This window comes from Dermochelys coriacea, chromosome 2, assembly GCF_009764565.3.
Source record: "Dermochelys coriacea isolate rDerCor1 chromosome 2, rDerCor1.pri.v4, whole genome shotgun sequence".
Taxonomy (NCBI): Eukaryota; Metazoa; Chordata; order Testudines; family Dermochelyidae; genus Dermochelys; species Dermochelys coriacea.
In genome coordinates, this window is record NC_050069.1 from 232,455,821 (window position 1) to 232,467,971 (window position 12,151).

At 41.3% G+C, this 12,151-nt stretch overlaps 1 protein-coding gene across 1 annotated transcript in view; it reads left to right on the plus strand.

Annotated features, from left to right (window-relative positions):
* The window catches only part of MALRD1 (MAM and LDL receptor class A domain containing 1), a 481,748-nt gene that overhangs the window by 183,283 nt on the left and 286,314 nt on the right, over positions 1 to 12,151 (plus strand). Inside the window, 1 exon segment of the mRNA XM_043509412.1 lies at positions 11,086 to 11,173. Coding sequence (XP_043365347.1) covers positions 11,086 to 11,173 — 88 coding nt within the window.

A 12,151-nucleotide genomic window follows, 5' to 3' on the forward strand; every position in this document is an offset into this window, starting at 1 on the left:
ATAGCAGTCCTGAGTGAAAGAAGAAAACGCCCCTCTGAAGCAGCATTCAGAAAAAGAAAGCAAAGGAAGCTTTTCTATCTAAGCAGGAAGGGGCTCTCCTGAGATACATAGACACAAATGTTCACGGCAAGCCTTCCAGCCCCAGTGAGGATGTGAGTGGTGAGGAGATGCCTGATCTTCCAGTTAGTCAGAGTGCAGGTGACCTGGCAGCTACTGCAGCATCCATATCGCCATCTCAAATGGATGAAACCATGCACATTCCTGAAGAAAAGTGTAGATCAGTGTGGTGGAAGTGCAAGTAACAGCTGCTGTTGAGTTTAGTTCCTTAAGTCTAGATGATCCAGGACTGTGGACCCACTTGAGCAGTAGCCTGAGGGACTTCCTTGTACTGCATGGGCTACAGCAAGTGAAAAACTTCATGTTCCCCAAAGACAATGAAAATAGAAGTTTCCATCCAACACATTACTGGCGTGAAATTCCCAATGGTGACAAAGTGAAGAAGCCATGGCTTATATACTCAAAACCCCAGAATGCTGCATACTGTTTTTGTTGCAGACTCTTCCAGTCTAATGTTCCAGCTACATTGGGTTCTGGAACAAAGGACTGGAAAAATATGGCTAGAAATCTGGCATGCCGTGAGAAGGCAGCAAAGCACCAGAGAGCAATCCATAGGTGGAAAGATCTTGAGATGAGACAAAGATTAAAGGCCACTATAGATGAACAGCATCAAGAGAAGATTGCATCAGAATCTCTTTTTACTGGCAAAATGTTCTGAAAAGGCTCATTGCCATTGTGAGAATGCTTGCTACCCAAAACCTAGCACTGCGTGGCATTTCAGATCAGCTGTATTTGCCAAACAATGGAAACTTTCTTAAAATTGTGGAGCTGATGGCTGAGTTTGATGCTGTACTCCAGGAGCATCTAAGAAGAGTCACCACCCAAGAAATGTACACACACCACTATCTTGGAAAAAACAATTCAAAATGAGATCATACAGTTACTGGCATCAAAAGTCAAACAGAAGATTGTGACAGATCTGAAGTCAGCAAGATATTACTCTGTTGTTCTGGACTGCACACCTGACAGCAGCCATACAGAACAAATGACTTTAATGGTGCATTTTGTAACAACAACAGAACCTAGTGAAAATGTCCCTGCAATGGTGACTGTAAAAGAGCATTTTCTAGAATTTATTGACGATGATACTACAGGAGCTGGTATGACAAATGTGCTTCTTAAAAAGCTGGAAGATACAGGAATTGCGATAGCTGACATGAGAGGTCAGGGCTACGATAATGAGAGGAAAGAACAGAGAAGTGCAGACACGGATCCAAGAGTTAAAACACTCTGATTTTTTTTTTTTTGTCCCATGCAGTTCTCATTCATTGAACTTGGTGGTCAGTGATGCAGCATCAGCTTCTAGTGAGGCTGCTGAATTTTTTAATGTATTTCAAAGCATCTATGTATTTTTCTCTGCATCAACCCAGTTAGCTGTAGATATTTTTATGTTTATGAGTACATTCTTGTAGACTATTTAGCCATCTCAAGTGAAAAAATAGCAGTACATGTTGTGTGAAGTATTAATGTTTACACTTTAATTTAAACATTAAAAAAAGAGGCACATGCAAGGAGAGGCATATTGTGCCAAATGAGAGACCTGATTAGCAGAACATTTAAGACAAAGTGAAATGTCACTCCACCTGCCTATGCCCAGTATTTTAATGCTGTCATGTGTTTACAATTTAACAGCATTCACTTGTGGTTTTTAATGGGACTGAAAAAATATCTCCAATCTGAAAGGTATGTTTCTTAACACCAAAGATGAAAATAGATCATTTTAAAGGAGCTAGCTAACTAGAAAAACATTCTGTGGTACAATCCAGACCAGTGAGGGCCTGCCTTGTAACCATGAGCACCTCAAAATGTTCTGCTGCTGTAACTCTCTTGACTGGATGTTTCCAGCCGGCATGCAAGCATGCACTGAGGGCTTGTCTACACTTGAAATGCTTCTACTGTACTGCTCTCCCCTGGCCCATGTTTGCTAAAATGCAAATTGATCTGTTCCTGCAAACTCCTCTCCCCTACTGTGATGCTGAGTGGTTGTCTCCTTCCCTTGTTGACTTTGATGCTCCTGATTACTTTTGATGTAAATTGCATTCCCATTGTCTCTTAGTGTACCTTGAAAATGCCTTCCAGATAGCAGAACCACATTCCTTTGTCTAGAGTGGGGTAACTTAAGCCCTGCCTGGCAGACATATTAAGAACATAATTTCAAATATGTTTCTAATTTTGAATTTATCCTCTGTACATTCACCTTTCAATAATATTAATGTAACCCTTCTGCCCGTCAGAGTTGGCAGCAACAAGGGCCGGGTTCAGTATCTAGGGGTTCCATTTCGATAACACAATGCAAAATTGGCTCAACCCCCACTCAGTGACCTGGGACAAATATATACCATCCCCTCTGGGCGCTTCTAAGAGGCAATACTTCCCCTCTCGCAAGCACAGAGTCTGAGTGTAGCAAAAGCCTTTTAATTACTGAGAGAAACAATGTGGCATTACGTTGGGGAAACACCACTAAAAGGATTCATACCACAACCCATGAGCAAAACCCATCCCAAGCAAATTGGGCTGTGACCTTTCCCTTTGGTTCTTGAGTCCAGCAACCCAAAAGTCTCTGCCTCTGGTCAGTGCAGCCCCAGAGTTTGAAAGTTTAGCTGCAGAGTTTTACCTCCCAACCTGGGTGGAAATGGGAAGGTTAAGGGGCACCTTACGTGGTCCAAAACTCTCCATGGGGCTCCACTCCGCTCTACCAGCTGTCCCACAAATCGATCTGCTCTGCCAGCCCCCATGCGAGAGCTGCTCCAGCCATCCCGCAAACTGCTCCGCTCCACCAGCCACTCTGCTCTGCCAGCTGTCCCATGAGCCGCTCCAACCATTCCACAAACTGCTCTGCAATATATCTTCAGGCTCCCCCACTACTTAACACAACACTTAGTGATTTCAGCTTGTAGTAGAGGAGCCTCAGTGCTGTGCACCATTGCCCAAAGTGAATTCAGCTCAGCAGCCTGTAACTAATTCCTAATAGAATCAAAATTAGCTCTGACATTCCATGGGGGAGGAAGAAGAAGGTGCAATTAGCATGTAGGGCCCTCATCAGGGGTCCATACCACTAGGTAGTAATACCTGTCCCCAGCCTCTCTCAATTCACTGAGTTTTGGAACCCATGTCCCTTGCCTAGCGAGTGCTACTTAGTTGATGGCGAGTCCCTCCATCATAACAAAAGGCCAAGTACAGTTCCACTGTCCTTGATTCGCATAATCAGGATAATAACAATTTATTCTTCTTGCACCAATAACAGAGAAACTGGGGAATCCCACAGCAGCCAAAGTGACCATTTGGGCAGCTATGGGCTCATGCTAGGTGGTATGGGTGTGCCTATGCAAATGAGATCAGCCCCTGAAGTTCTTTTCCACAACTCACCAACAGATATCGGGGTGGAGCTCATCCTGACTCTGCTTACATTAATGATCAGTATGTTATTAGCTTTATATTGATAGCTCACATGACACCTTCTAGATACCGGATATGACATTAGTGGGTTGGAGTACATTCAGCTGGATAGGCCAGTTAAAACTCACTACCAGATTGCAATGATATCTTCTTCCATTGGGATGCTGTTAGGGCAGTGGTGAGCAACCTGTGGCCCACGGGCTGCATGTGGCCCATCAGGGTAAGCTGATTGCAGGCCGTAAGACATTTTGCAGATGTTGACCATCCACAAGCACGGTCCCCCGCAGCTCTGCGGATCACCGTTCCCGGCCAAGGGGAGCGGCAGGATGTAGGGACGCACTGGCCACCACTTCCCGCAGCTCCCATTGGCCAGGAATGGGGCTAGTTCATCTGCACATTTACCAATGCGATATATGCCATAATGTGCCAGCAGTGCTCCTCTGCCATGTACATTGGCCAAATCGGACAGTCTCTACGCAAAAGAATAAATGGACACAAATCAGACATCAAGAATTGTAACATTCAAAAACCAGTAGGAGAGCACTTCAATCGCCCTGGACGCTCAATAACAGACTTAAACGTGGCAATTCTTCAACAAAAAAACTTCAAAAACAGATTTCAACGAGAAATTGCAGAACTGGAATTAACTTGCAAACTGGACACCATGAAATTAGGCCTGAATAAAGACTGGGAGTGGACGGGTCACTACAAAAAGTAATTTTCCCTCTGCTGATACTCGCACCTTCTTGTCAACTGTTGGAAATGGGCAACGTCCACCTTGATTGCATTGGCCTCATTAGGACTAACCCCCCACTTCGTAAGACAACTCCCATCTTTTCATGTGCTGTGATATACATTATATATACTACTTACTGTATTTTTCACTCCATGCATCTAATGAAGTGGGTTTTAGCCCATGGAGGCTTATGCCCAAATAAATTTGTTAGTCTGTAAGGTGCCACAAGCACTTCTCATTGTATTTGACACTTAGTCATTCATAAAGCTTTACATAAATATGACTCTTCTAGTTTGTAGGCACCAGTTTTCTTCTATTCCATTATATTCTTGGCAGTGCAAATACAATAGGGTGAGAAAGAAGTTATATAACTTGAGCTATATTTTGTGCATTGTGGGCTTGAGCACTCTGGTGCTGATCCAACAACACACACAAATACAGAGCTGTGTATAACTGACTTTTTTTTTCTGTTCTGGCAGGTCATACAAAAACTGATTATTTCTGGAATCTTCTACAAATTGAAAAAGTTGGGAAAAAATGCTTCGACCTGAAACAAAATATTTTGTTTTAGATATTTTAAGAAAAGCAAAGTAAATGAAGGGCTAGATTAATATAAATGGAGGAGGAAGTTGTAGTGGTGCCCTACTCATAATCTTAAGGCATTCACCTAGGATGTAGGAGTTCGAGGTTTGAATCCCAACTCTGGAGCAGAAACTTGAACCTAGGGCTCCCACTTCCCCAGAGAGTACCCTTAGATCTGTCTTTCAGCAAGTACACCTTGATTCAACCTGGATCTGAGCAGTTATTAGAGCTGGAGAAATCAGGAACTATTTATCCTCATTCATATAATAAGTGAGATGTGAAATGAGCTTCATGGTAGGTAAGTTCCCTGCAGATTGTTTTATAATAGTATATTCAGTTTGAAGAGTTTCAGCTGCCAAATTAATTTAAAAGTGATAAACATTTACAAAGGTTTCACATAGACCCAGCTATATATTACAAAACTAGATCAGAAACTGACACTGTTTCCACTTTTAAACTGGCAAATACAGAGTAGTAAAACAACCTCAGTGCTTTGAACAGCTGTTCTTTTAGAAAGCCCAAGGATAAATCAAAATCTCATATTAAGGATCTGTAGTCAATTGAGTTAGAAATACGCTGTGAAGTTTGTCTGAACTCATGTGGTTGACCCTGTGGCACAATTGAATTAACATGTCTAGTAGATAGTTCCCCAAACAAACACCTACTTTTTCTGTGTTATTTTAAAGAATTAATTTGAATCATGTTTTATGCAAAAACCCAGGATACTAGTCACTGAGTAACTAAAGAAGCCTTACAAGAAACTCAAATTTTATTTTATTTTTTCTTTAAGGTAGTGAATTATCAGAGGAAAAAAAATATTGAGCTAAGGTTCACCAAACAAAACACTTTTTTAAAAAAAATACCCAACCTGTTTCTATGTTTACATTGCTAATTTGAAGGCTCCTGCTGTCTTTCTGTGAATTACAGTTCACTGAAAGAAGTACAGTAGGTTTTTCAGAATCACAACAGGGTGTAACAAGGACGATTAAAATTGAACACAACTGAATTTGGAGTGTTGGCAAGTTCCTTATATACCTTGTTGTGTGGTGTTCACTAAAAATGGCTATCCTAATTTGTCCTATCATGATGGATTTTTTTATAATGCAGCACTAAGGAATACTATTGAGGTGTAATACGGGCTCCATTTTAAGTTAAATGGAAAACAAAAGGGTGGATGACAGATATCTATCAAAGTGGCTCTCTTAGAGAGTAAAAACAAGCATCCATCATTCTTTTTTCTGCACCTGGTTTACAACAGCTAATTAACTATAGGACAAAAAAGAATTAAAGCATAATATCCAAATGTATGTTTTTGAGATGGTTTCAGAGTAGAAGCCCTGTTAGTCTGTATTCTCAAAAAGAAAAGGAGTACTTGTGGCACCTTAGAGACTAACAGATTTATTTGAGCATAAGCTTTCGTGAGCTACAGCTCACTTCATCAGATGCATGTGGTAGAAAATACAGAGGGGAGATTTATATACACACACAGAGAACATGAAACAATGGGTTTTATCATACACACTGTAAGGAGAGTGATCACCTAAGATGAGCCATCACCAGGAGCAGGGTGGGGGAGGGAGGAAAACCTTTCATAGTGACAAGCAAGGTAGGCTATTTTCAGCAGTTAACAAGAACATCTGAGGAACAGTGGGGGGTGGGGTGGGGGGAGAAATAACATGGGGAAATAGTTTTACTTTGTGTAATGACTCATCCATTCCCAATCTCTATTCAAGCCTAAGTTAATTGTATCCAATTTGCAAATTAATTCCAATTCCGCAGTCTCTCGTTGGAGTCTGTTTTTGAAGTTTTTTTGTTGAAGAATAGCCACCCTCAGGTCTGTAATCGAGTGACCAGAGAGATTGAAGTGTTCTCCAATTAGTTTTTGAATGTTATAATTCTTGACATCTGATTTGTGTCCATTCATTCTTTTACGTAGAGACTCTCCAGTCTGACCAATGTACATGGCAGAGGGGCATTGCTGGCACATGATGGCATATATTACATTGGTAGATGCGCAGGTGAACGAGCCCCTGATAGCGTGGCTGATGTGATTAGGCCCTATGATGGTGTCCCCTGAATAGATATGGGGGCAGAGTTGGCAACAGGCTTTGTTGCAAGGATAGGTTCCTGGGTTAGTGGTTCTGTTGTGTGGTGTGTGGTTGCTGGTGAGTATTTGCTTCAGAATGGGAGGCTGTCTGTAAGCAAGGACTAGCCTGTCTCCCAAGATCTGTGAGAATGATGGGTCGTCCTTCAGGATGGGTTGTGGATCCTTGATGATGCGTTGGAGAGGTTTTAGTTGGGGGCTGAAGGTGATGGCTAGTGGCGTTCTGTTATTTTCTTTGTTGGGCCTGTCCTGTAGTAGGTGACTTCTGGGTACTCTTCTGGCTCTGTCAATCTGTTTCTTCACTTCAGCAGGTGGGTATTGTAGTTGTAAGAATGCATGATAGAGATCTTGTAGGTGTTTGTCTGAGGGGTTGGAGCAAATGCGGTTATATCGTAGAGCTTGGCTGTAGACAATGGATCGTGTGGTATGATCTGGATGAAAGCTAGAGGCATGTAGGTAGGAATAGCGGTCAGTAGGTTTCCGATATAGGGTGGTGTTTATGTGACCATCGCTTATTAGCACCGTAGTGTCCAGGAAGTGGATCTCTTGAGTGGACTGGTCCAGGCTGAGGTTGATGGTGGGATGGAAATTGTTGAAATCATGGTGGAATTCCTCAAGGGCTGCTTTTCCATGGGTCCAGATGATGAAGATGTCATCAATGTAGCGCAAGTAGAGTAGGGGCATTAGGGGACGAGAGCTGAGGAAGCGTTGTTCTAAGTCAGCCATAAAAATGTTGGCATACTGTGGGGCCATGTGGGTACCCATCGCAGTGCCGCTGATTTGAAGGTATACATTGTCCCCAAATGTGAAATAGTTATGGGTGAGGACAAAGTCACAAAGTTCAGCCACCAGGTTAGCCGTGACATTATCGGGGATAGTGTTCCTGAGGGCTTGTAGTCCATCTTTGTGTGGAATGTTGGTGTAGAGGGCTTCTACATCCATAGTGGCTAGGATGGTGTTTTTAGGAAGATCACCAATGGATTGTAGTTTCCTCAGGAAGTCAGTGGTGTCTCGAAGATAGCTGGGAGTGCTGGTAACGTAGGGCCTGAGGAGGGAGTCTACATAGCCAGACAATCCTGCTGTCAGGGTGCCAATGCCTGAGATGATGGGGCATCCAGGATTTCCAGGTTTATGGATCTTGGGTAGCAGATAGAATACCCCAGGTCGGTGTTCTAGGTGTGTGTCTGTGCGGATTTGTTCTTGTGCTTTTTCAGGGAGTTTCTTGAGCAAATGCTGTAGTTTCTTTTGGTAACTCTCAGTGGGATCAGAGGGTAATGGCTTGTAGAAAGTGGTGTGGGAGAGCTGCCTAGTAGCCTCTTGTTCATACTCCGACCTATTCATGATGACGACAGCACCTCCTTTGTCAGCCTTTTTGATTATGATGTCAGAGTTGTTTCTGAGGCTGTGGATGGCATTCTGTTCTGCACGGTCGAGGTTATGGGGCAAGTGATGCTGCTTTTCCACAATTTCAGCTCGTGCACGTCGGCGGAAGCACTCTATGTAGAAGTCCAGTCTGTTGTTTCGACCTTCAGGAGGAGTCCACCCGGAATCCTTCTTTTTGTAGTGTTGGTAGGAAGGTCTCTGTGGGTTAATATGTTACCTACTACAGGACAGGCCCAACAAAGAAAATAACAGAACGCCACTAGCCATCACCTTCAGCCCCCAACTAAAACCTCTCCAATGCATCATCAAGAATCCACAACCCATCCTGAAGGACGACCCATCATTCTCACAGATCTTGGGAAACAGGCCAGTCCTTGCTTACAGACAGCCTCCCAATCTGAAGCAAATACTCACCAGCAACCACACACCACACAACAGAACCACTAACCCAAGAACCTATCCTTGCAACAAAGCCTGTTGCCAACTCTGCCCCCGTATCTATTCAGGGGTCACCATCATAGGGCCTAATCACATCAGCCACACTATCAGGAGCCTGTTCACCTGCACATCTACCAATGTGATATATGCCATCATGTGCCAGCAATGCCCCTCTGTCATGTACGTTGGTCAAACTGGACAGTCTCTACGTAAAAGAATAAATGGACACAAATCAGATGTCAAGAATTATAACATTCAAAAACTAATTGGAGAACACTTCAATCTCTCTGGTCACTCGATTACAGACCTAAGAGTGGCTATACTTCAACAAAAAAACTTCAAAAACAGACTCCAACGAGAGACTGCGGAATTGGAATTTAATTTGCAAACTGGATACAATTAACTTAGGGTTGAATAGAGACTGGGAATGGATAAGTCATTACACAAAGTAAAACTATTTTCCCCATGTTATTTCTCCCCCCACCCCACCCCCCACTGTTCCTCAGATGTTCTTGTTAACTGCTGGAAAAGGCCCACCTTGATTATCATCACAAAAGGTTTTCTTCCTCCCCCCCCACCCTTCCTGCTGGTAATAGCACATCTTAAGTGATCACTCTCCTTACAGTGTGTATGATAAAACCCATTGTTTCATGTTCTCTGTGTGTGTATATAAATCTCCCCTTTGTATTTTCCACCATATGCATCCGATGAAGTGAGCCATAGATCACGAAAGCTTATGCTCAAATAAATTTTAGTCTCTAAGGTGCCACAAGTACTCCTTTTCATTTTTGAGATGGCATTTGATGCCAGGATGCTTTATTCAAAATGCTGCTGACATTTAATCAAGATATTTCTGCAGAATTACCACATATCTTTGGTGACTTTATTTGGAGTTGCGGTTCGTAAATTTTTGGAACTAAATATTCTGTTTTTGCAGTTTTAGATATTATTGCAAAAACATTGTTTTAGTGGTACTGTGAAGCAGTACTGTGGTTTCTGGTTCCCACTTATATTTTGTTCCTTTTTGTGAACTGGATATTGAGCTCCAATGTCATGTGCTGAGACTGGCATTCGAGTTTTTAACTATCATTTCATGAGCTTTGTGGAAACTCATTTCTGTGTGCATGTTATTTCAGTAATTAACAATGATGTTTTTTCCTGGTATACTCGGGTTATTAGCTTTTCCTGTGTAGGGTAAGGAAATCGGGACAGTAAATGTGGCAAAGGCTATATTACTTAGTAGTTGATCCAGTCACTCATGGGAAGCATCTTTGGTGTGATGGAACCATAAATTTGGCGGAGAGACAACTGCACCCTGCAAGACCACTTAAAATGTTTTGGGGATTCTGAAGAGGGCGTTGGATCATTACAATTGGGGTGCATTGGAAACCTTGTTGCGGGGGGAAGAACTGAAATGAATTTTTTTCTCCCTTTTTAATAAAAAAAAGTTCTCATTTTTCAGCAAGCTCTAACCTTGATAAACATCCAACAGGGAAGCCTTGTCAATTTTTTTTAAAAAGATAGCATTTTAAGGGAGCTCTATAAGAAACGAGGAATTTTTGAAAGGAAAGTTAAAATTAAGAAAATTGAAGCTGACAGGGTCTCTGTAACCGTATTGGTTGTGACATCACAGTGTTTGACAGTTCTGAATCAATTCTCTTGCATGTTGTTTATTCTGAATATTAATCTGTTCTATATTTTGGCATTAATGAGAAGTAAACGTATAAACAAAAAGAAAAGGAGTACTTGTGGCACCTTAGAGACTAACAAATTTATTTGAGCATAAGCTTTTGTGAGCTACAGCTCACTTCATCGGATGCTTAAGTATCTGCTATTTTAATGACATTTAGTAAAATATGTACCTCTCTTTAAAGTTTGCTTTAGTATATCTGTGTATCTAATTATTTTCAGTTTAATGGGATTCTCATACAAGTATATCACTTATTCACATAACTATTCAAATAATTAAACATGATGAATGTTGTTATGGTAACTACTAAAAAAGCTAATTAGAATGTGCCACTTATTATACCATCTTGCCATCATTTTACGTCACAATGTTTCAGTGGATTTAAATGTGATTGTATAACCAACCACATTAATGTCTTATTTCACTGTGATTAATGTGAACACCAGAGAGCATTGATAATGATTAGTCTCTTTCATGAAGTGTTACCAAATACAGTATCTCCACAAGAACAAATTTAAGCTCATTTTAAAATCATGAAACATAATAAATGGCTCTTCTATTAATTGATATTAAATATGTAATGAGAAGTGAAAGTCTACTATATGCTGACAAATGGTTTCATAATTATTGTTTCCCTAGATCTTAGTGGAAGGTACTGTGGGAGACGGTTTCTGTGGAGACATTGGAATTGATGACTTGTCCTTTACAGACTGTACCCTTTACAATGGTGAGAACAAAGTTAGAAAGTGACTATAAATCTCTTTGCACCCAGTACAGTGAGTACAGAAAGGAAATATTGAGGAAATGGACATCTGGAAAACAAATTAGTGAAAAGAAGAAAACGTGATTTGATTATTATCTGTTCTGTTCATTCCCTCTGAAGCACCTGGCATTGGCCACTGTTGGAAGACAGGATACTGGGCTATATGGACCTTTGGTCTGATCCAATATGGCTGTTCTTATGTTAGATATGCCTGGTATTCTGATTCCTGACCTTACAGAAAAAGGAAGTGCCTCTTGCCATATTCACTTAAGCTTAAGTTCTGAGATCAGGTCAGATGTGCAAGGGGAAGAAACTGTGCTTAGATGCCTGGGGACACTGGCTAGAAAATAAGCTCTGTAAGACAGAAATTCCATTGTCTAAAAAATGTCAGCAGCTCTAACAAGCAGTCACGGGAACGCATTTTCCATAACCAGCAACAAGGTAATTTGATTTCTCGAAGGAGCACCAAACTTCTAAAACAGTGTAAATATATTAAAATTTCATTTGCAAAATTCATTCCATCTTTTGATAGAGAGAGAGATCTGCACATACATCTATGTATAATCAATTTAATGAAGACATTATTCTGACAGTGTCAAAACAAAGAAATCAAATACTCACACTACAATACACAAACAATTTGAATGATACTACTGTCTGCCTGAAGTCTTCACTACCTAGTTTGGCACAATATCTACAGAACCATTATACCTTGTGTCCCAAGACATCTACAAAATTCCGTGCCTACTGTGTTTCATTAAAAAACAAACAAACAAAAAGTAAGCTTCCAAAGGGGCTGGTGTTAGATGCAGAAGAAAATGGAATGTAATATATGGTCTGACAGCTGACTCAGGCCTGGTCTACACTAGGAGTTGAGGTCGAATTTAGCAGCATTACCTCAATTTAACCCTGCACCCGTCTACATGACGAAGCCCTTTTTTT